General features: G+C 37.2%; 3 protein-coding genes across 5 annotated transcripts; 1 reads left to right on the plus strand and 2 right to left on the minus strand.

Annotated features, from left to right (window-relative positions):
* Positions 1-713: 713 nt before the first annotated feature.
* Positions 714-5,763, plus strand: LOC107824980 (uncharacterized). Of its 3 annotated transcripts, none has more exons than XM_016651802.2 (11): positions 714-857; positions 1,319-1,384; positions 1,476-1,543; positions 1,779-1,809; positions 1,921-1,990; positions 2,457-2,514; positions 2,792-2,920; positions 3,866-3,957; positions 4,368-4,452; positions 5,346-5,421; positions 5,514-5,763. In XM_016651802.2, exons 1-11 carry the CDS (start codon positions 851-853, stop codon positions 5,561-5,563), a joined length of 732 nt encoding a protein of 243 aa, XP_016507288.1. In that variant the 5' UTR covers positions 714-850; the 3' UTR covers positions 5,564-5,763. The 3 variants fall into 3 exon arrangements, with proteins under 3 accessions (XP_016507288.1, XP_016507290.1, XP_016507289.1); XM_016651804.2 differs by having other exon boundaries at positions 729-857; positions 1,306-1,384; XM_016651803.2 differs by lacking the exon at positions 714-857 and adding an exon at positions 907-1,022.
* A 688-nt stretch (positions 5,764-6,451) lies between these two features.
* On the minus strand, positions 6,452-7,933 carry LOC107824981 (jacalin-related lectin 19-like). Its single transcript, XM_016651805.2, has 3 exons — positions 7,793-7,933; positions 7,489-7,716; positions 6,452-6,985 (listed from the first exon to the last, which is right to left on the minus strand). Exons 1-3 carry the CDS (start codon positions 7,799-7,801, stop codon positions 6,557-6,559), a joined length of 666 nt encoding a protein of 221 aa, XP_016507291.2. The 5' UTR covers positions 7,802-7,933; the 3' UTR covers positions 6,452-6,556.
* A 492-nt stretch (positions 7,934-8,425) lies between these two features.
* On the minus strand, positions 8,426-11,204 carry LOC107824979 (uncharacterized). Its single transcript, XM_016651801.2, has 4 exons — positions 11,077-11,204; positions 9,263-10,643; positions 8,975-9,148; positions 8,426-8,866 (listed from the first exon to the last, which is right to left on the minus strand). Exons 2-4 carry the CDS (start codon positions 10,610-10,612, stop codon positions 8,615-8,617), a joined length of 1,776 nt encoding a protein of 591 aa, XP_016507287.1. The 5' UTR covers positions 10,613-10,643; positions 11,077-11,204; the 3' UTR covers positions 8,426-8,614.
* Between the last annotated feature and the right edge of the window lie 13,804 nt (positions 11,205-25,008).

Here is a 25,008-nt window from a genome sequence, read left to right on the forward strand (position 1 = left end):
CAAACACTTTTATACTTTAGAATATTTTAGCATATTTTAGCAAATTTAATACAAGTGACATAAATTGAAGTCAAATTATGCGAAAGGAACATGAAAGGTAAAGCATATTTGAGTCTAAAAATATTACGTTATGAGTAAGTAAATTTTTAATTTATTCTTTCACTATTACTATTATTGTTAAAGAGGACTTTCGTACTTATAATATAACTTGTTCCACTAATTATTAGATGAATTTTTTTCCTTGACAAAAAAAGAGGGAGCTAATCTCTTATTCCAATAGTCAATTTAGACTTTTAGAATCTAAATGTTAAGTTTTGATCATGCTTTTGTTTTTATTTTTTTAATTTTCTTGAAATAAAAAGAAATTTACAATATGCTATTGCTTAATATTGCTTTTGAAATGTTTTGAAGTAAAGAATTAATCTATTATGATTTAAATTCGTCGATAGATAAATGGCTCTTCAAAAAGTGCAATAGTACCATCATAAATTGAGAGAGCGAGGATTTTGTCAATAAATTAGGTGAGGTGCTATATAATAGTGCAAACCATATGGACGTAAGTGCCACAGAAAGAAACCACAAGGAGGCTTTGACAATTACAAAGAATTGACTTTAGCAGCCTTTTAGATAAACGGCTCTGATTAATCATGATCACTGCTATAATTAAATGGTCTTTTTAACCCTTGGCTGGATTCATTTGACTTGAAATTCAAATACGACGGCGTAGCCTACTATTTGGTCCTTTTGTGGTAGAGCTCTTTAGGTTTTCTTCTACAGCGTTGTACCCAACTGTGTGCGCTATTTCTGATCGCGAAGCAAGAGCAAACGAGAAATTCATTAAAGAGCAACCATGACAGGTAATTTCCTTAAAAGATTTGATTTTTCCCACAAATTTCAGCTAATCGAACCTTAATCTCTTGATATTTCTATTCAATGAATGAGCTGTTCCTTTATAAATGAAAGATTTTAGTATCTGAGCTATTCTACTACTCTTTTGATTCATTAAAGAGCAACCATGACAGGTAATTTCCCTAAAAGATTTTATTTTTCCTACAATTTTGAGCTTATTGAACATAATTGGGCCTTTCAAATTAAGATTGTGTATGGCCAAATTTTATCTGTTCAGATAAGAAGTAAAAAACAATAAAAATGGATTCTTGATTTAATTTGGCTATGAATTTACTCTTCAGACAGACCCTGAGGATATGCTAGGCATAAGTTATGCGGGTTTTGCATATATTGGTTTATCTACAATTGACTTGAATTCATTGAGTGCGATCACTATAATTATATCTGTCTTATTAGAACTTTGGACTAGACTATGCACAGGAACAAGAGATGGAAATCGAGGCGTTGGAAGCAATTCTTATGGATGAATTCAAAGGTTTATGACTATCCTTGATGATTCAATTTCTAGATTCTTTCATCTTTGTTGTCGAATCTCATCAGATAGCTTTATTGTGGGTTTCTACCAGAAATTCACTCCAGTGAAAGTGGGCTAAACACTTCAAATCGATGCTTCCAAATTACTATTAGTCCTCAGGTACATGGCAATCTTTGCAATAGTTTATTACTTGACTTTTAAGATAGATAATGAATAGAATAATGTAGTGCATAGGGCCAGAGTTATTTTATAAGTAATCGATCTTTTGTTTGGCGGCCTTGTCTATTATTGCACTAGCTCAAAGGAACTAGACATCTCGTGTTCCTTCATTAGTGGGGTTCATGCTTTTTTAATTACTAATTTCATACTTCTTACAATGTTGCTTTTTGCATAGGAGGATGATGAAGAATCTACATATTCATCAGGTATTTCTATTTGTCTCACAGTTATTTCCTCTACAGCTCTCTTGTGTACTGCTTTTTATTTAAGTATATGAACTCCTGCTAACAATAATTGCTACCAAATTGTTGCTGCAGTTCGACTAGCTTTAATATTCTCTCACACAGAAAAGTATCCCGATGAACCTCCACTTTTGAATGTCTCAAGGTAATTTTACCCTTCCACTAGGATACACCATCCCAGGACCTGTAGTGTGTTCCTTGTTTTGGGTTATAAATGTTGCATAACAGAGGGAAATATCCTTGTGCAGTTTTGTTGCTTGTAAGTTGAATTAGATTTTTACCCGTAGTTCAACATATCACAAATCGCATGTCTTTTATGTAGTTTCTTTGCGAAAATGACAAGCAGTAAAGACTAAATAATCAAAGACGAAGAACTCAAATTTTAATGTGGTTCAGCAAGCTTATATCCATAAGTGAGTGATTTGTGCACTTAAAACTGTTTACAAGCTTCTCTAATATTCTTAACAGCAGATCTGTTAGTAGCACTCATTCTTCTATCAATATAACATGAGGTGCCCCTAGTAGCTACATTAATTTTGCTTTACTATTGTGATTTGATATAAACAACTTTGTGCAACTGATACATTTAGAGATCTTTCTTGTTTTTTCAGTTTAAAAGGAATTCAATCTGGAGATCTTAAAATCTTGAAAGAGAAGCTTGAACAAGAGGTATGTTTTCAAGCCCAAATCTTATGCAATACGCCCCTGAGGTTGTTTTCTTAAAAATATTGTTTCCTCTGCCAGTTAAAGAATTTGGCCATTTATTGTGGCAGTGACTCTGACCCTACCCCCGACGCCCAAAAAGAAGCCCATATTCTCTGGTCTTTCCTGTCTTTAACACTTAGCTACTGATGTGGAATGATTTATAGAAATTGACGAGCGTTGTTCTTTTATCTAAATCATGCACTTGTTTTTTTACTTCTTCTCTGAATGCTCGCATTCGCAGGCTGTTGAGAATCTTGGCATGGCCATGGTCTACACATTGGTCACATCAGCTAAAGACTGGCTATCTGAAAGATTTGCTGAAGAAACAGGAGCCGAAGATGCTGAAGATGCTGAAGCCAAAAAAGAGGAAGTAAGTTATTTATCCTGATTGAGCTGTTGCATGTGAATCAGCTTTCATTAACTGCAAAATTGGGAAGTCATAGATCTAGGATTCTAGTGATTTTAACTCATGAATCGTGAATTGCCCACGGCTTCTATTGAGCAGACAAAACTAGGTTGCTTTAGTATGATTTTGATAACTTATCCACTTAATAGGAAAAGGAGGGGGGGGGGGAATAAAGGAAGAAAAGGCATGTTCTCTTCTGCTGGTACTTGGGATCAAGCTCCAACATATATTCTTCTAATTTCACTGAATAAGTTAGCTAGAAATATAACGTGTATTTTTTGTTATAGAAGGGCCAGTCAGGCCAAGATATTAGGATGTACCTGAAATCTACCCAAAGTTCTTTTATATGAAGTAAGAAGTTTCATTAAAGGCATCAAGAAGATGCAATCAGTTCCAAAAAGGATTACAAAAAGGTGCAGTTAGCTCCAATACAAATAAGCTAGGCTACGCACAGGGAGCTACAAAATCTAAAAACTGAACTGATGAATTTACATTGGAAAGGTTATACCAACTACATAAAAGCAAAAGACATTTGGTTTCAGGAAATGATTAGGAGTTGATACACCATCAAAACATCTGAGATTCCTATGAAATTCTACCCAAAGTTGTGAACAATTCGAGCATAGCGACTTTTGCTAGTCTGTGCTTGAAAGTGGTAAGACTGTAATAGGACTTGGATCTGCCTGTATCTCAGTCAAGGTAGTCGGAGGTGACCAACACTTCACTTTTGTTAGTTAATAGTTTCAGCAAACCTTGAGGATCTAGCTTGCATCTACAATTTTAAAAGCAATTATGTGGTGCTCTGTTGAACTAACAACTGGAAAATCTTCTGTTAAGATTTTACTTACTGTTTTGACGGATTGGCCTTGAATCGTGATCACTTAATTGTTATTATTCATTTGACTTCAGGTAATTGTACCACATGGAGAACCAGTTACCATCGAAACATTCTTGGCATGGAGGGAAAGATTTGAAGCCGAACTAGCTCTGGAAAGAGCCAAGTAAGTCTCTTGCGTTGGCTTCTCAACCAAAGTTGTGGCACTGGATGTGGGTCTTCTTCATCCAATAAAACTAGAAACATTTTACTTTTTGAAATGCCAGTGAAGCTGCATACAGTTAAAACAGATTATCAGCTCCAGATTTCTGAGCAACTCCAGGGGCAAATGTTTATTCTTATTCTTATTTGTTGAGAGGGAACTTTAAACAGGGTTGTGTGTCAGATATTAGGAATTATTGCATTGTGAAGCTATAGACAGAATGTATTGATTATGGCTATGTGTTACCTTTTAAACTCCTTTGCTTTGAACATTTCTGCTTTAGAAACTTGTGGCTGGCCAACTACTTTTCTGCGTTCCTTTTATCCAAATTTGGCTATTATGTTCCTGATTTGCAACCATATATCAACGTTCAGGTTAATGCCAGATTCGGCACTTAATGCTCCAAAGGAAAAGAAACTGACAGGGAGGCAATGGTTTGAAAGTGGAAGAGCCAGTGGGGTAATTTATTCTTTTGTGTAGTTGCTGTTTCGAAGTTTATAATGAAGTTGTGCTATTTTAATCTCATCGATGCATCAAATTGATTTGAGTCAAAAACGACAGCCAAATATAGTTTCAACTTTCTTGATACTGACCATAGTTCCGTAAGGCTATGCCATTATGGGGAGGCTGTCACTCTCTCTCTCTCTCTCTTTTTTTTTTGTGTTTATTAAATGTGAAGACAATAGAGTTACCTTGTACTTGTACTGGTGGGAGGTAGCATGTACCCGTTGAATTAGTCAAGGTGCACGCAAGATAGCCCGGATACCACGGTTATCAAAAAAGAAAAAAATGTGAAGGCAGTGTTACGGGACAAGATCCAATTCGTCTTTGCTAAATATAGTAGCATTAGCCAACGACATTGCAACAAGGACATTGATGTTTTCCTGAATTCAGCAGGATTGCAAATTGTACGATGCAAGTAACAGAAACCCAGTGTCCTGATTTTTTTGATAGGCTTTAATGTGATCTCACTATTTGCTTTATTATCCTTTACTTTCATGTTGTCAGAACTTTTTGGTGTCGGTGGGAGCAAGTATTATGAGGCTCATAGAGAAGAATTCCTGTATAATAGAAGTGCTGCTCTGGGCTCTGTTTCTTTTCCTTTTGATTATTCCAGCTGCTCGTAATGTTCCCTGACCATACATTAATTCAAACAGCTAAATATTATACTGCATTCCGCTGTATTGGTGAATGTTTGTAAGTCAAAAGTGTTTGCTGTATGTAGTGGTGTCTCCTTCGAATCGGGGCGAGGTCCTGTTACTGTATAAGCTGCTTAGGCAAGGTTGTGGGTTCATAATATGGTTAGCTGTGGCTATTGCTAAACAGGGGTTGTTTCTTTTTGTTGTCAACAGAAAGCTGCGGCAGCTATTACTGAAGAATCTGATGAAGATGAGGATGATATTGATTTTGATGATGATGATTTTGAAGGTCAGTTTCCTTGTTCTTGGTTTTCTTCTATTTATTTGTTTGTGAATCAAAATGACATGATTATTTTTCGTTAATTTTTTTTGTGTGGACAGATGATGAAGAAGATATGCTTGAGCACTATTTGGCCGAGAAAACAGATTGATCATCTCATTCTTGAAGAAGAGCCAGTTAAAATTTATTGTGTTTTATACTGAATGCGGAAGTATTATTTCGCTCATTCCTCAATTGTTGTAATGAGGTAATTGCAGGTTATACCTGTGCCGGTTTTGGCCCTAGATCAGACAGCATGAGTACTGAACATACGTTTACGAAGAGAGAAATACAGTTTTTGATTTATTTAAAGAGTTGCTTGTGCCGTGCAATTTAAATGTTGCTCATCTGTTTCCTGTTGGTTTAGATATGTTCAAAACTCTCGGTTGAGGAGTAGTGGGGAGAGATTTACTAATATACTGGTAAGCGATCAAGAATGAAAGGAGCAAGAGTAAGCATATCTTGCCATGACAAGTAGAATGCTAGGTGGTTCAGGTGCTTTGTTGTGTATAAATAGCAAAATTGCATTCTTAAGTTTCTTTAGCTATTTTTCAAAGCGGTAATGTTTTTTTTTTGGTTTAAGGTCGTCAATCGTGGAAACTTCTCATTTTCGAGCGTGTCTTTTACGCAAAGAAGGTTGTGCAAGTCTCTTTCATGTTTTAACACTTCAAAGTTATGAGCGTTTATGTCAAAATGAGATTAAGCCTTTTAAAGAACTGGTGTAAATGTTGTGTAAAGGCGTTAACAAAAGGTAAATAAAGCTGAAATTGCTACCAAGGGGTGGCCTAGCGGTTGAAAAGTTGAAGCGAGTAACTTGGATTGTTTAAATAGAGGCAACACGAGGTGAATTCTTCCTATCTGTCTAAGCTTAGGCAGTAACATTATCAGTGTTGTGCTGGTAGGAGGTTGCAGATGTCCATGTATCAACTAAGATTCGTGTAAGTTGGTTTAGATACTACCATTATAAGAAAGAAAACAGTATCTATGCGAAAGTATATGAAGACTTCCACTGCAATGTATATATGATTTTACTTAAATCTTTTAGTACAGATAGTTTAGTTACAGTCATACAGACGCGAACGAATGTAAGCAGTTTTCATATGCCTTATTTTTTGGAATACTTGGTTTGATTCTCATCTCCACCTTTGTAGTAATAAAACTTGCTTTGGTCATCTCCACCTTTGTAGTAATAAAACTTGCTTTGGTCATCTCCACCTTTGTAGTTCAAAGACACAGAAGATGCAAGTTTCTTCAGACTTTGTTGAGCCATCTGTAAGACTGTAGTTGTCTTTATTTTAGCAATGTAACAGCAAATAGCATCTAAATACCACCCGCTTCTCCCCTTGAAGCCTACAATCTGGCCACCTTCCATCGGCAGGGAGAATCGCGTTCCTTCTTCAACTCCAAAAGGTCCAAATGTTCTTCTGTTGCTGCTAAAGGTGAGGGATCGTATCACTGGACTGCCACCATAGACCACTGGACAATAGTAGCCGCTAACGCCCGTCAAGTATTCTCCTGGAAATTGCAGCTTAATCTGGAAATGAAATTCACTTAAAGACATTAATTTTCATAGTAATAGCAGCTAACTTTTGTAAGGTTGAGTTAAAACCTTCATTTTCCTTAACATAATATTAGAGTCAAACCCTTTCTTATTGTTGTTTTATCCAACGAAGGACTCCATGTAAACATGCTATATTATCCGCACACCAAATGATCAGTCCTAAGAATGGGGAAGAGATGTGTTAAGTGTCCCACATTGAGGGAGTGAGTACATTGTTATCTTTATATTGTCTTGGACAATCTTTGTACAACAACGAACCAGTAAAATCGCACAAGTGGCGTTTGGCGAGGCTAGTGTGCACACAAACCTTATCCCTACCCGATGGAGTAGAGAGGTTGTTTCTTGGGCAATCTTTGTCTCGTGAACTAATTTTTGGGGTTGAGTAATGTAACTAATCTGCTATAGTAAATGAAACACTATACTGATTCTTTATATTATCAGTGTACGTAGCTAAAATCCATAGAATAAAGTATTACCTGTGCAGTTTTACTACCTCCAACTCCTCCATGCTTCTCTGCTTTATAAGGCTTGCCATTTTGGTCATAGACCACAGTCATGGAGTCTATACAGAGAGAATAGACAAGGGTAATTTCTCTCACTCCAGTGAAACCACCATCGTCCCACGGGCTTCCACCATGACCACCCCACGGTCCAACAACGATCCTCTTCTTTAATTCGCCTGCTTGCTCCTTCCCAACCGGCCTCTACACGCATGGAAAACATTTTTCGATCATATCAAATAAATCAAAAAGAGTAACTTTTAAATTCGAGAGAACTTACCATGTCCATCCACGAAAATGCAAAGATAGACGCCAACAGCTGATTTAGTTGCTTTCAAGAAAGTACCAGTCATATATAGAGGCAGAAGCCATTGTTGTCTTGTCTACTTCTGTAGCAATACGTATCTGATTCCCATTTCTATCATTCTTCAGAACCTTAGCTTTTCATCTTTTCTAGTGATTTGACATTAATTGAGATGGTACAAATCTTATCATGGTTGAAATCTTTGGTGAGAACCAGATTCGTATGGCAAAGGAAACAGAGAGAGAGAGAGATACCGCGCTCCTTTATCCTAGAATACAACTATAGGAGTACTAGTGTTTATTCCAATAAGCACTAATACACCATTTTTCAAATCAATAAAGGAAGATTTAAAACCAGCACTAAGAGTGCCGAAATATGTACAGCAAAAAGTTTGAGATAGTCTCCCACCAACCCTGAAAGGAGCTGATAAAATCTTAGACACAGTACCAATCCATATTTTTTAGGTGTTGGATACATTTACATACCAATTTGTCCAAGTAACATGCAAAACAAACCACCGGGAAAATGGAGTTGACAAATTATTTGGATACTCGCATCAAAAGAACGTTCTTAATTTTGCCCGTAGTCAATTGGGACGAACAAGGGGTGGGAACCAAATTCAACTTGCTTCCGTAAAGTATAAATATCTTGTACCAAAACTCAAATGTTTGTCTGACTGTAACATTATCTAAAGAAGAAAAAGAAAATTTAAGAGGACAATATGGTCATATAACTGACAATATGGTCGTATAACTAAGTGTGCGCCACAAATAAGTAGAGTTAACATCTCGGTCCTATTTACTCATTGATATCAGTTAGCTCTGTATCCCTATGCACCATTGACTCGTCCATTTCTGTTATGTCTGTATCTTCCGGCAGCGGCAAGGGTGACGATCTCCACTTTAGTTCAAAACTCGTATTGGGATTTACATTAGACGGAGAAAACTCAAACATTCTAACGTCTTCTAAATAATGTCGCCAGCATTTCTTTGAGTAATATTTACAACAGCTAGGAGTCTTCTCTTTGTTCATCATGATCTCCTTTTTGATCTGTATTCCACAGAAATAACAGTGAGTACTAACCAGTGTACCAATAGAACGCATTGATAAACTAGAAAGTATAATCTAAGGATCCAGTTCAGACAGAGCTAAGCTTACCGCGAGAAGGTCACTGCTGGGAGATGTCATTAAAATAAGAGTTTTTGGGTGAAAATAACGCAAGTGACTATTGAGAAGATTTCCCAGTGCTCTTGATGATTTAGTCAATTCTATCTTGAAGTCTCTAGAGGGAAGAAGATGGATTCCTCTCATTTCCTCATATATAATCACATCCTATAAGTGCCACAAGAATAAATAAACAAATAAATACACAAACAATTCAACATATGAGAAGCAATAGACAATCATCAATGATAATTTAATACAAGAGTTTAAAAAGTTTGAGACCTGTTTAGAGGCAAGAAACAACTTGAAACCTTTGGCTTCGAACCCTTGAATGAATTTCTGAACTTCAAAAGGATGAAACTTCTGTTTTTGGGATTTCAAGTGAAGCTTCACTTCTTGCAACTGTGAAGCATTCATGGAAAAAAAAGGCAGCTCAATACCAGTATATTCAAATGAAAGTAGATTTGGTGCATCAATGTTGGCTTCCTTTAGTTTGCTGCACCTTACTACTGAAAGCTTCTTCAGCTTGTCACTCAATATTGTCATCCTCCGCAACGCATGGCACTCTAACAGGAACAATTTTTCAAGTAATGGGAATTCGGCGATACGTTCCTGAAATGACTTATCTGCCATGTGTGCATGCCTCAACATCAAATTCTTAAGATTTCCGCACCCTGCTAAGTTTAATTTGCACCTTGAAGATTTCTTTCCGTGGAACCAAAATGTCTCAAGATTGGGTGCCTCTAGTTTGACCGACCTGAGGTTGGAGCCCTCATGAACTTCCAACCTTTTTAGTTTAGGCAGAGTTGAGACATGCAAGAATTTCAAAAGATGGCACTTGATCAGTCGCATATCTTCGATCAAAGGGCAGCCTTGGACAAAATTATGGACGACATTCTCATTGATACGCATAGCTTTCATGGATAGCTCCCGCAGGTTTTGGAGCTTTATGACAGCAGAAACATCCATTCCACATCCGTCGAGTTTCAATGAAGTTATTGTCCTGGAAGCAAAGGCGACCTGAGGCAGTACATAACATTGGCTAACCATATTCTCATAGACATCATCAGCCTTCTTCACATGGATATCAAGCTCTTTAACATTCTTGTCAGTAGCAACACTAATCCAGTTATTCATATAGGGAGTCATAAGATCAGCAACAAAAGAGGAGACATGCAGCCTGAACTTTTGTATACTTGGCAATGGTTCAATTCTGGTTGCTAAGGTGTTCTCAACAAACAGAATGAACTTTATTAATCGCAGATCTACATATCCAGCTGCCAGGGATTCCTTAAACACCTGCTTGAAACTTGCGCTCTGTTCCTCCACTGGTGGAGATTGGAGATGATTTGAAGCTCCAACCTTATGATTTTGGAAGCGCCTCTGATCAAAATCAACGGACGTGAAAGATTCCCAAATGACTTTCCACTTCTTGGACAAGATGCTAGTTCTCACAATATCCTTTGGCCAACGGAGAAGACAAAGGATGTGATGTAAAATGTGTTCAGGCAACTCAGAGATCCTGTCCGCATCATCAGCTGCTCTTCCATCTGTGTTGATGATCTCCATTCTCTTTCCCTTTTTAGTATTTACCTTTCTCTGTCTTGCAGCCTTTCTTTTCCTTCTCTTCATTAAAGTCCCCTCTTTGCAAATTCTAGAGACCCTTCGTTTTGCAAACAACAAGCGTACAACTTTAGACATCATACCCTTGCCTAAAATTCTTGTTCAAATTCAAGAAAGAAACCTCCGTTTCGTTAAAAACTGCATCTTTACTTTTAACATATATCAACGAAACTAATACCCCAAAGAGAAAATAAAACGATCCAACATTAATAGGAAAAAGAAAAAAGAAAAAAATATAAATCAATTTTTAACCTGTATCAGCAAGTAATTCAAACAAAAAACTTAAATGATTTTACTGATATTTGTGCCAAAATAACGTATGCATAAACGTAATAGAATTCGAAGTAACCTAAGCATAATCTTTCTAATCAGCCTGAAACACTAAATGCCTATTCGGGGAACAATTTGATCCTATCGTTTCGTAGATATAATCTCAGAGATACAAAAGACAATCAAATAAATACGCGAAATACCTGCAGAGATTGCAGATACTTGGATTCGGGAAGACGAAACAGACCAACTGTGATTTGATCAGCCTTTTGACGGTTAAGCTAGTTATATAGGGTTCGCCGATTGTAACTACTATGTGGAAACGGCCGGGTTAAGTTTGATGGGCCGGGTTCTGTTGAAAAGCCCAGATAAGGCATATTTTGGGCCTAAAACCCCAGTTTTGCCTATTAATCATAGTGAATGTTACGGAAATGTCCAAAATAAGTCTTAACTTATCGACTTCTAGTCAATATTTTACATAATTACTTATCGTTTCATAAAATATTTCATAATCTACAACTATTAATTGAATAACATATTATACAACCTGAGCATAGTAAAAGTATAAAAAGATATACCCTATAAAATATGGTAGTTCCCTATAAAGAAGGAAACCAATTCTGAAACATATCACTTCATCAATCTAACCCTAAATATTCTCAATTACATTAAATATTTATAATTATCCGAATCCAAGACAATCTCCATTCTTTTAACTAACTTTTACGATAAGTCATTTTATAAGGTTTTCTCTTTCTTTGGCCTCCTTTTCATTTTTATTTTTTTACTTTTTACTTTTTTTATGACTAAAAAAATAGTTGGAATTATTTGTGTTTTAATTATTTTAAAATTGCTTGAACTAATATATATATATACCATAGTTAACACAATCTTAAAATTGATTAAATTTTCAAATCTTGCTGTTGAAAACGACAGAATAACTGACATGCAGTTCTGTAAAAAATTAAAAGAAGAAAGTAGATTTCTCAATTAAATCCTCTTTTTCTCTTTTTTTTTTGCTATGTTTTTCCATGTTTCTACTTCTCTTCTGCCTTCTAGTTCGAGGTATTCTTCTTCCTCTTTATTGTCATTCTTGATTTTGCTCTTCTTCTGATTGTTTTTGTGAAAAGATGGCGGCTTGAGAAATTGTGGTGGAAATGATGTAGAGAGATGATCTAGTTAAGCCTTTTTATGCATTTTGACCTACACAGAATATATGGGACGAAGAAAAGGGGATACACGCATGTACTATACATGAATATCTTTTATTGAAGGAATGGGGGAGGGGGAATTGATAGTGATAGATACTTTAGGTGAAAAAAATCAGAAAGAGATATTTTTAAGTGAGAGAGAATCTCAAGGGAGAGATTTTAGGATATGAAAAGTTGTACATAATTTAATTAAAAATGTAAGATTTTAAAGTAAATTGTACTAAAAGTAATTTTATAAAAGCAGTTGTAGAAAATATAAATAAGTCTTTAAAATATTGTATTCTATGTAAATTCCTCATCATAAATTTACCAAAACTAGTCAAGCACATACAAAAATAAAAATTCAAATAAATAAGGGTTCTTTCTCTCCAAGAATCACACGCAAAGATCTCCTTCTATATTTTTAAGCATGATCATCAACATTAGATGCAAGATGGAAAGAAAATTTTATGGATGAGGTAGAAATAAGGTGATGAAATACAATATATATATATATATATATATATATATATATATATATATATAAAAAATTCTAATAATCTAAGCAAAAGGGGACCTTTTTCAATGGGTATGATTAAAAATTATTGAAAATATATAGATGAGTCAGTATACAAATTTGAGAAAGATTGCAGGTGATTTAGACTGATTTGGTATCAAAATTCGAGTTTAATTTTTTTTTGTGACATGTATCGCGCATGTATGTCATACACAGGTATACATGGATAGATATGTGATACGCATTTGATACAGATATGATACATATGTGATACACAAATGATATACAATGTGATACACATATTATCTTTTTCATGTTCATCTTCTACTTCGAATTTTCCATTCAAACCACCTCAAACTTTACCAAATCATCCCAAATCTGAGATTTAAACTACTTAAAATGTCCAATCTATTCTAACAATACTACTCAAAAGAAAGCGTAAAAATTGACTTTTTTTTTGCTATAAATGGATGATTGAGTAATATTGGTAATATTTTATGAATTGACTAATTTTTATACTAACTTACTGTTACACCCTATATTTTCGTACGTAAAAGTGCGTCATAAGCAAACTAATGTAGGACCAAAAATGAGACCATCTTTGAAAGTATATAAAGTAAGTTAATCATGTTACCTCGGAGGTTACAAATATTGAAGATCATGAACAACAAGTACAAAGAGGGTTGGAAGGTTCATAAGCTAAAGGAATTGAAGAAAATAATATTTCGTCGAAAGTCGACAAGTTGGGAATGTTATAACATGTACTTTTGGGGTGAGACTAGGGTGCTTAACATGATAAGGAGGTTATGTTATGAGTTATGTTAGTTGTATGATAGTCGTGTATTATGTTTTGAAGTCAAGCGAGTTGTGGAACAAAAGTCGATGAAAGTCATTACAAGTTACGCTCATAAGTTTTACTGAAATTTGAGTCAAATGTAACTGCGATCTTCTCCCAATATACTTAGCATTATGGGGTTTTCCACCCATCAAATTGAATATCTATGAGTTTATTTTCTAACTCATTAAACCGTTTGTCAATACGACATCGGAGTAGAGAGATATATGCGTTTTTACGAGAATGCGCAAGCTGCTAGGTATGTCACCTACTTGCTTAAATAAGAGTCTGAGAATGGGCCAGTTCAGGTTGTCCAAAGAGACCTATTAAAGGCCTATTTCGTTCATATAATACACTGATAAGAGGTCACAATAACCAGACCTAAACCCCTGCAAACATCCTCCCAAAAATTACACACAAACCTTAATTAAATTTCTCTCATTTTCAAGTTCTAGTTGGAGGTAAAACCTAGAGTTTGAATAATCAAGATAGGAGCGGAGTTATTCAACAAATAAGATAAGTTTACTACTCTCTTTTATCCATTTTTTCTGCTGGAGATGTTCTATAATTGTAAGAACTCACAGGATGGTGATAGGAAGCCGTGAGTTCGAGTTATTCACTTGTAGTAGAATGTTTTGTGGACTGTTTTGTGTTATTGTTGGATTGCGTGTTTTACTATTTTTTTATTGAGTTTTGAAGGAGGAAGTGTATGGATAAATACCACATAAATACAGGGTGATTGGCTAGTCGTTCGTCGTAATATTTTCGGGTTGTTTGACACTAATACAATGGTCATTTTGTGTATGAAGAGATTGGGATGTGTTGACATGTTTTGTAGTATTTTGTGGTGTATATAAGGTTGGGCTGTTTAGTATTATTTTGTGGTGTATATAAGGTTGAAAAATAATGTATATATGTTGATATTGTTGTGTTCTTGTGTTGTTGGTGTTATCTTGAATTTGGAGGAAGTAAGGATTATAGGGGAGATGCTACCCGTTTTAATACAAAATAAGTTTGTCGTTCGTTGTGCGATAGTTGTACCTTTCGTAACTTAATGATAGTATTATTATAGTTGTTTTAGATTAAGGTGCGAAGAGGCGAGTTCAACTTGGTGATTGGAAAGATTGTGATAAGGTATGTTAAGGCTAAACCTTTCTTCATTTTGGCATGATCCCGTAACTACATGAGTTTGATAACGAGGCATAAAGAGAAGCTCGTATTCCTGAAATTATATATATTATCCTAGTCTCATAAGTTACAGTATTCTCCCTTATCGGGACTTTATATTCGCATAAGTTACAGTATTCTCCCTTTTCGGGACTTTATATTCAATTGAGTATTGTCTTCTTCCAGTCAAGAGAGCATAGGGTCTATATATATACGGTATTACAGTAGTTTCACCACCATCGAGCTATAATCGATGGGCAGGCCCCTATTGGGCAACCTCTGATCAGATAGTAAGTTATATACCGAGCCTACTATGGCCGAGCGCCTATGAGCGAGCCTACTACGGCCGATCAGTTACACGTACCGAGCCTTATAGGGCCAGACATTTATTTTACTTACTATATTGAGTGAGTTGAGTTAGTATCATCAGGTAAGTATATCTCCAGATCATCTTTGACTCCAGTTACTTTCAGTTATTATATTATCAGTTCAGTTTTAGCTTTCAATTATTTTATTACCTTACATACTTGATACATTATTTCATACTGACGTCCCTTTTCTGAGGACACTGCATTTCATGCGTACAGATTCAGATAGACAGACGGGTAGAGCTCCTCAGTAGGTGTTGCCCGAGTTCAGCTTGATCGGTATGCTCCACGTCTTTCGAAGTTGCCGGGTCTAGGGTTTTATGTACATATTGTGTATATATGTTATGGGTAGGTTGGGGCTATGTTCCGATCAGAGTACATCCATCAGTAGAGGCTTGTAGACATATCTTGTTAGTTAGTGTAGCATGTTGAGCTTGTACGCTTTGTATGTATATTTGGTTGGTTTGTCTGTTGTAGTAGTTATGACGGCCTTGTCGGCCCAGCTTTTTATTGATGTTTAGTCAAAGCTAGTTTCCGTTCTGTTTTATATTTTGCTTCGCAAATTATCTTGCAAGTTGGTACGCTAGGTTAAGTGAGGCACCGGGTGCCGGTCTCGCCCCCCATGTTCGAGGCGTGACAAACTTGATATCAGAGCAGTTATGTCCTAGGTGGTCTACAAGCCGTGTCTAGTAGGGTCTTGTTTATAGATGTGTTGTGCACCACATTATATAAGCAGGGAATTACAGGACATTTAGGAGTTGGTTACCCTTCTTTCAAATCTAAATCGTATTGTAGAACTGAGTTATAGGAAATTTGAGTTAAACCTATGTGTCAATGTTTGCATACACAGATGACAGTGACTAGAAAGACTACGGCTAGCCATAGGAGAGATACAGCAGCAGGTGAGGGCACCAGTAGGGTGATAAGTAGGAATTTGTCCGATTATTTGCTTTCTTTTGTTTGCGATTTAGCTCAAAAATGATTAAAGGTATTCCCGAAAACTAATAAAATGTGCTTACTTGCAGGAATATTGGGATATGAGCCAAAGAAGTCAAATCGACTCATAAAGGAGTCAAAAGTGAACAAGAACCAAAACAGGGCAAAAAGGCCACCAGCAGTGCGGCCGCAGAGAGGAGATTCAGAGAATGGTATTTGGGCAAGCAGAATGAGTGCGGACCGTACCAAAATTCTGCGGCCACAGAATATCAAGTGCGGCCGCACTCACTATTATGCGGTCCGCAGGAGTGAAGAATTAGAGATTTGGATTCAAGTTCAAAATCAAGGAGTGCGGACCGCATCATTTTTATGCGGTCGCACAATCAGAAGCGCGGCTGCACTCATTTTAATGCGGACCGCAGAAGCCCCGAAGTTCCAAGCCCAAAAGTTCAAGAACGCGGACCGCACGATAATTGTGCGGACGTAGAAGCTCAATGTGCGGACTACACCAAAATTATGCGGCCGCACAACCCCCGCATGGGCAATTTTGTTAGATATTTTTAGCTTAGTATAAATAGCACTTTTTGTCATTTTTAGGTTAAGTTGGGTTTTCAGAAGTGCACCTGGGCCGTTTTCTTTGCTATTTTGAGGATTTTTATACTAAATTAACATCTATATATTAGATTTTCTTTCCCCAATCAATTAATATGCATTCTATCTTAATTTCTTCTTTAAATTTTGTACTTTTCATGAGTAGCTAAATCTTTAGTTAGGGTTGTGACACAACCCTAGTGTGGGTATTTGATGGGTGTTTAATTTAGGGCTTCTTTTTGATTGGGTTAGTGATATTTAGCCTTGTTCATGATTGAACCCTAGAATCAATGGTTGCAAATATTGATTCATGCCTATTTGACTTAGCATGTACTTGAGAAAGAGAGACTAAGTCTAGGAAAACTTGGCTAATAAGAAATTGGGGTGAACTCAAGAAATTGATAACCCCAATTAAAGGGTTAACCCTAGAGCTAGTAATACCCGACTTGAGCTAATATCACTTGTATTGTGCAAATACCCAATTGGACTTGAGAAAGCCAAATTGGGCAAAATAACTCAAACTACCGAGAGGTATAGAGTGAGTACCCGGAAGTGATTGCTACATCACGACCCCAACTAATCAATTTTGCCCTAGAGTTTACAACCCATTAGATAACCACCTAGGTAGAAATCACGACCCTAGTCCCTTTTAATCATTTGAAAAGCTCAAAACTAAAAATATTGTCCTTAGTTTTATACTTGCAAACAATAGAGTAAAGTAGAAGTAGAACACCAATCAAATTTGTGAAAATGTAATTGGAGCCAAAACTTGTTATTAACTTAGATATACACCTAATCCCATATTCTAACTCCCTGTGGAATCGATCCCGACCTTCGTTGGGTTTATTATTGCATCGACCGCCTCACTACTTAATTGTGGTGTGGGTTTGGCCGAGATACATTTTTGGCATCGTTGTCGGGGAGTTAAACGTATTTTGCCGGGGAATTAAACGGATTTATCTATATATCTAGGTATTTGTGTATTTTATCTTTCTTTCCTTCCGAGTCACTAATTTTGTTTATGAATTGCTTTTAGGTACAAAATGGCCCTTCACAACGAGCCCCTCGGATAATTTACCATTGGGAGATGAGGTAGATAATGATCAAGTGGATGAGGTTCATCCCGAGCCTCAAGTACACAGGCGAGACCGACCGCCTCCACCAAGAGCAGTGCATTGGGTGTTGCCGAATGAGGGCTATGCAAGTGCAATAGTCCCGCCCCGGATTAAGGCGGGCAACTTCCAAATAACCAACGTGATGCTTACACTGCTTGAGCAGCAGGGTTTCTTCACCGGAGCTCCACACCAAAATGCCTACAAGAATCTCAAGGGTTTCATTGATACTTGTTGAGGGAGCAAGCAAACAAATGTTACCGAGGATGCACTGCGGTTAAGGCTGTTTCCCTTTTCTCTATGGGAAAGGCTTTGAACTGGTTAGAGAGATTGCCCAATTATTCCATCCACACTTGGGATGAGTTGGCCGAGAAGTTCATTGCCAAATTCTTCTCTCCGGGGCACATGGCTACACTAAGGGATGAAATTCTAGCTTTCAAACAAGAGCCCAATGAGCCATTGCACGAGATTTGAGAAAGATATTGTACCATGGTCAAAGAATGACCAAACAATGATATGACCGAGGCCATGATCCAACTGACCTTCTACAGAGGGATCAATACAACGAATCAGTGTGTGGTAAATCAACTCGCTGGGGGTAACTTCATGAACACGCCTTATTCTGAAGCTTGTGAAATCTTGGATGAGATGGCGGACACCTCTTCAGCATGGCAAAGTAGAGCCAATGTTCCTCAGGGTGACCCAAATGTTATTCACCTACATAAGGAGCTACATGATCATGGGCAGGCTATTGCGGAGTTGACAACCATCATTAACTAATTGGCCAAGGCTCAGCTTTCTTTCAGAGGCCCCCGATGTATCAACAACCAAACAACCCGCCTCCATATCCGTCACAAGGTCCTAGTTCTTCCAATATTAAAATGGGACGAATTGAAAGCATATTTAAGCAAATGATGGAGAAAAACGCCGATTCCGATGCCCAATTAGCATCCCACAACACTTTTATCTGCAACTTGGAGGTTCAACTTGGCCAAATTTCTCAAGCTTTAAATACTCGCCTAAAGGGGGCACTACCCAGTGATACGGCGGTGAACCCGAAAGATGGAATACGGGGCATGCAATATCTGTGACAACAAGAAGTGGGAGAGGTGGAGTTGCTAGTACCTCAAACCAAAGAGGACATGTAGGTGATGATGTGTTGGTGCAAGATGATGATGATCCAAGCAATTATGTTCAAGCTAATGAAGAAGCGTGGATTGATATTGATGAAAATATGGAGGAGATGCAAGAAGAAGTGAACCCGTCTAGGGAGCACGTGATTGTCATACCGGAGCTGGTAGTGCCAAAGGCTAAGGCACCTATGCCAAGGCCTCCTCCTCCATACCTTCAAAGACTTGCAAAGCAAAATAATGAGAATCAATTCAAGAAATTCATTAATATGATGAAAAGTTTGTCCATAAATGTGCCATTGGTTGAAGCCTTAGAACAAATGTCGGGATATGCCAAGTTCATAAAGGATTTGGTAACAAAGAAGAGATCAATGAACTGTGAAACGATCAAAATGACACATCAAGTGAGTGCTATTGTGGACTCCATGGCTCCAAAGTTGGAAGACCCCGGTGCTTTCACAATCCCGTGCACTATTGGGAGTGCCGATTTCGCAAAAGCTTTATGTGACTTGGGGGCAAGCATTAACTTGATGCCCTATTCTATGTTCAAAACATTGGGGATTGGGCAACCAAGACCCACATCCATTAGGTTGCAAATGGCATATCGGACAATGAAAAGTCCATTGGGGATAATTGATGATGTGTTAGTTCGGGTTGACAAGTTCATCCTTCCTGCAGATTTTGTGATACTTGACTGTGAGGTTAACTATGAGGTGCCAATCATTTTGGGTAGACCTTTCCTTGCTACAGGGAAGGCCTTAGTTAATCTGGAAGCTGGCGAGTTCACCTTCCGGGTGGGCGATGAAAAAGTGGTGTTCCATGTTTTTAAATCAATGAGGCAGCCAAATAGCAACGAAGTGTGTTCGTTCGTGGATCTTGTGACCGATGTAATTAATGTTAAAGATACCTTGGAAGTTGTGTTGTTGAATCATGATGGATGAGAAGGAAGGCTTTGTATATTGTGTCAATGCTTTGCAAGGAATGTGATCATATACTTATGAGCCCCGAAAACTTTCCTTGGATCTCGAAAATCGGAAGACTCCACCAACAATGCCCTCAATCGAGGAGCCTCCCACCTTGGAGTTAAAGCCTTTGCCTTCACACCTCAGGTATGAGTTTCTAGGCCCTTGTTCCACTTTACCTGTTATTTTTTCCTCGTGCTTAAGGGTGGCATGTGGGCCGGGCCCGGTCCTAAGTGGTCCCGAGCTTCGCGGGCTTCTTGTTGGAACCGGCTCGGGACCGGGACCACGAACTAACGGTCCCGGACCTAAGTGGGCCCAACGAATACTTTTTATTTTTTAATTTTTTTTTTATAGAAGTTAGAGAAAAAAAAATGGTAATAAAAATATCTAAGGCAATTCATTGTAAATTATATTATAGAATTGTGACCTAAATTTTTTAATTCAAATTTAAAGACAAAAATAAGCTATATTCGATATATATACATATATATATATATATATATATATATATATATATATAAGCTATATTCGATATAATATTAGCTAATGCACTAATACTTAATATATAAAAGCTATATTCGATATAAGATGTATATATAGTATAGTATATATATATATATATATATATATATATATATATATATATATAGAGAAAAAGTGTAATTATAAAAAAATTGGGGTTAAAACAAAGTTTGGGGGCCAAATGGCGAGGGGGTTAAATGCCTATTTTATAAATAGCCAACGGCTATTTTCAGTATTTTGGCAGGTAAAACGGCCATATTTTAAATGCCATAATTTGGAACCGCTTGAACCGGCCCACTTCCCAGCCGGTTCCGGTCCCAACCGGTCTCGGTCTCGCGGGCCTCACCTATGGGACCGGCCCACTATCCAGCCCACCTACCCACGGTCCTGGTCCTATCCGGTTAGGACCGTTTAGGCCCACCGCCCATTTGTGCTTGCGGTCCTGGGCCGGGCCCGATCCTAACCGGCCCACATGCCACCCTTACTCGTGCTTAACTAATGTGCAGGTAGATTCCACCCTTGCGGTGCTCCAAAGGAGGAAGAAAGCAATAGGTTGGACATTGGCGGATATTCGGGGTATAAGCCCCGACTTTTGCATGCACAAAATCATTTTGGAGGAGTATGCTAAACCCGCCGTGGAACATCAAAGACGATTGAATGAGGCCATGCAAGAGGTAGTAAAGAAAGAGATCATCAAGTGGTTGGATGCCAGAGTTGTTTATCCCATTTCCGATAGTTCGTGGACCTCACATGTGCAATATGTCCCAAAGAAAGGGTGTTGATACCCAATTTTTTTCTCATATTTTTAAAAAATATATATACTTTCAAAATAGTATAGTTGCATTATCATTTAGTTTATAAACCTATACAAGCATTTCTTCATAATTTTCCATAATTTGTAAAGGCTTTAAATCAATTTCTTTCTGCATTTTATTGTATAAATATTCAATAATTATCCTTCAAATTATTTTTATGATGATTTAATCATCCAAACTTATCATTTACACCACCATTTATGTTTTTACATATTTTACTGCATTTGTTATAATTACATTTACATTTTTAGGGCTAATTGCACATTTTTGCAATAATAGCCCGTATTCATGTATAATTACATTATTTATGCAAAAAATAATATTTTATATTTTTATAATGTTAAGTTATTATTTTTAATCATTTTAGTACACAAAACATATTTTTTTTATTCATTAATTACTTTTATAAATTATTTTTGCTAAAATGTTAGGTATTTAAAAACTAGCCCACTTTTAAACCTATTTTCGGACCAAATAATGGCCCAAAAGACCTAATACACTAGCCCAATAACCCCAGCCCAAAACCAATAACCCCATTAACCCAGAACCGGTCGCAACCCATCTAAATAAACCCGACCCAACTGCCTTTTAATCGTGGCCGTTGATTTCTGAGATCAACGGCCCATATCTAACCCCTCCCTTTAACTACCTAAACGCCTAACCCTAACCTCACTCTCCCCTCATCTGCCACCCCTGATATCCTCTCAACCCCTTCTCCCTCCCTCAAGAACCCTAGCTGCTACCCCCTAAATCTTCTCCTAATCCCACCTATTATGGGATTCCATGGCTATTACTTACCATACTCGACCCCCTTCTGGTACTGGCTACTCTCCTATAGTGCTTACCTAAACATGGCAAGCAGATCTCATCAAAATCTAACCAAAATCGGTTCAAATCCCTGATTATTAATGTTATCCCGTCTATGTTCATCCTATGCTACTGTGAGTCCAAATATTTATTTATATTCTGTTGATTATTACTTACCCTAAAACTAGGGTTTACAGAATCGAACCAAAATTGGTTCAAATCTCTGATTTTGAGTATTATTTGTGTCTATATTCGTCATATGCTACTGTTTTTGTGTATATTCCGTTGATATTTACTTTCCCTAAAAACTAGGGTTCGCCTGATTTTCTCCTAAATTGATTCTAATCGATTCTACATGCTCTTCTTTCCTTATTTTATGTCTGATTGATTATATTTCCTTGTCTTTTTGTTCAATTTCTTCTATTATATAACCCCCCCCCCCCAATTCCCTTCAAGGAGAGGGGGAATCACTAAATTTTCCACTAAAAACTGAGGCTTTATTCTGTGTTAATTTATCTTCTTGTTCTCTTTTGGTTCTCGGCCGACTGAAAGCCAAGGCCACCAGATTTCCTACTTTTCTGACCTCTCCTGGGTGTGAGCACTGCCCTGGGTTCACTAAAACCTCGGGAACTTGACACATTTGAGACTCTAGGTCCTGATTGTTGTTCTTTTCTTATTTATTGAACAATAACTGGTTAGTTTCTAGTTTATTCCATTATGTTAGCATGTTCTCTGAAACTGCATGACTTAATGTATTCCTTTGACTCTCTTCATGTGTGATTCTGCCTATAATTGCTAGTCTTAATAATGTATTTGTACCTGACTTAGGCAATCTGGACAATTCGAAGCATGTTTAGCTTAATGTTATTGACAATTTGAGTGTTTTGCCTTGATTATATGGCCCAATCCATGTTCCTTGCCTGATTCTGAATTTCTAATGATTAACTGATGATATTAGTATGCCCTAACCTATTTAAGACCTTTACTCTAAGTGTGCTCCTATGACTATGTTTGTCACTTAATGTGTTCTAGCCCTATCCAATTCTGTACCTCTAACAACCTGCTATCCTTTGAACTAGTCTTTCTTGACTGATGCCCTCTATGCTCTTTGATTCTGTTTGTATTATACTATTTAATCACCGAGTTTAGTATAATCTGATCTTTTAAGTTTTAAACTGGTTGCATTAGTGACAATTATTGGTTTTACTAGCCTAATGCTCCTTGCCTGTTAACTTGGTAATCCCATAAGTTTCAGGCTCCTTGTTTCTTATTAATGTCACCCTGCCCCAATGTGTTAGCTTGCTTCTTAAGTTCATGTTCATTATGTAATCATTTTGTAGTGTTTGCAAATGCTTTTCCAAACCTATTATTTTATTACTACTTTCATTGGTTGTTCCCTGTTATGAGTCTCTAATTCTTGGCCGGCTGAAAGCCAAGCCCCCCCCTCCCCCCACCCCCCATATTTTCTCTATCAACCTCCCTGGTGTGAGCACTGCTCGAGGTCCATTTTGAGACCTTGTGAACTCTGACACACTAGGGTCTAAGATTCTTTGGCCAATTTGTCCTAATTGCTCAAATCTGCCCCCCTTTCTACCTACTGAATAAGCCAACTGGCTTGTGTAAACAACTATTTTCTAGATCTTTTGATCAACCATGGCTACTGGATTTTGGCTATCTTGTGTAAATTATTTTCTGGGTTTGATCGACTGTGACTTCTGGGCTGTGGTGAAACCTGTATGGATACGGAATTGAAGTCCTGGCTGGGCTGGGTATACTTTGGGCCTGTCTTAGGCCCACTATAGTTATTTTGTAACTTTGTAATTTATTTCATTCATTGGACCTATAATAATTATGTAATAACAATTGGGGTGCTAGTAAAATTGGAAAAATGGGTCTATTCTAATGTTTGCATGAAAAGGGTAGAAATCCTGCCCATAGGTGTTTAATTCATTCAACATGTTCTGCTCCTATGTGTTTATTAGATAACCTACCTATAGGACCTGAGTGGTTAATTTGCTCAAACATGTTTTGCTCCTATGTGTTGTTAGATAACCTGCTTATAGGTCCTAAGTATTTCATTCGCTTAATGTATTCTGCTTCTATATGTCTTGTTAGATATCATGCCTATATGGAATAAAGTGATCAATGTTTCAGTCTATGACCATAGGGTCATGTTAGCTTTATGCTCTACAAATCTGCACTTTTAGAAATCATGCCTATAGGGTTTTAATTGATTAATGTGTTGTTGTTATAATTGCTCACTTAGGAAACATGCCTATAGGAGCTAAAACCAGTTTCAATCGCTAATCGTAGAAATCATGCCTATAGGGTAATCCCACTCGCTTTTAAGTATGAAACTGAACTTTCAACACTGTTTCGTTGTCACTATTAGAGAGCACGTCTATAGGATCAAACTAAGTAATTCTGAATATCTCCCGTAGTTATCACTGCCAACTACTGCGAAAATCACCTAGATAGCATGTCTATAGGTTTAATCGCTTATAACTTGTAATCATTGGGCAACTGTGTAGTCACTTAGAAATTATATCTAAAATAGTACCTCTCATCTGAAACTGCCTACGCATTTGAATTCCCATGTCACATAGAAATCATGTCTATAGGGCTTAATGACTTTAACTCATCTCAATGCTGAAACTGTCAAATGCCTAATTTGTTTGCGTGTATTTGTTGTCTAAAGTGTGGAGGCTAACTTGAGCTTATTTACTTTTACATAAAGTCCAACTTATTTTGTATGTCGCCTAGTTTTTCTCATTTTGAGCAACCTAAGTTAGGTCTAGAACCACCCAAAATAGAGGCCCAAGCGCCTCCTGGACCATAGGCATGGGACGGGTAGTGCACGCATAAGGTACATCTTAGAATCAATTAGTGCGTCTTAGGTAACAACTTAAAGATAGTAATCGGGTAGCAGGAGATGATAGTCTGTGCCCGCTGAATAATAGGAGTAACACCCCATCTCGATGGAGTTACGAAGTATTATTTATGTTGCACGGGGTAATCCTTTAGGCTAAAAAACTTAGGACCCCCTCCCCACATTGTCTTAAAATCAATTATTTTATTTATTAGCAGATTTCTGATAATAATTACCCAACTTCTTGTCTTTTCTCTTTATTTTGGACTAATTCATATAATTCGAGTTCGGCCGGGACCCACAGTTGTGGACCT

The sequence above is a fragment of the Nicotiana tabacum genome, chromosome 4 (genome assembly GCF_000715075.1).
Source record: "Nicotiana tabacum cultivar K326 chromosome 4, ASM71507v2, whole genome shotgun sequence".
NCBI classification, from domain to species: domain Eukaryota; kingdom Viridiplantae; phylum Streptophyta; class Magnoliopsida; order Solanales; family Solanaceae; genus Nicotiana; species Nicotiana tabacum.

Bases quoted from the DNA above. Each gene is read 5' to 3' on its own strand.
- LOC107824981 (XM_016651805.2), bottom strand. The intron at 6,986-7,488 runs GTAATACTTTAT...TTTCATTTCCAG, and splicing joins GAGGTAGTAAAACTGCACAG to ATTAAGCTGCAATTTCCAGG.
- LOC107824979 (XM_016651801.2), bottom strand. From the start codon at position 10,612: ATGAAGAGAAGGAAAAGAAAGGCTGCAAGACAGAGAAAGGTAAATACT. The intron at 9,149-9,262 runs GTCTCAAACTTT...TGGCACTTATAG, and splicing joins TGTTTCTTGCCTCTAAACAG to GATGTGATTATATATGAGGA. The intron at 8,867-8,974 runs GTAAGCTTAGCT...TGTGGAATACAG, and splicing joins CCAGCAGTGACCTTCTCGCG to ATCAAAAAGGAGATCATGAT.
- LOC107824980 (XM_016651802.2), top strand. The intron at 1,544-1,778 runs GTACATGGCAAT...CTTTTTGCATAG, and splicing joins AAATTACTATTAGTCCTCAG to GAGGATGATGAAGAATCTAC. The intron at 2,515-2,791 runs GTATGTTTTCAA...TCGCATTCGCAG, and splicing joins AAGAGAAGCTTGAACAAGAG to GCTGTTGAGAATCTTGGCAT.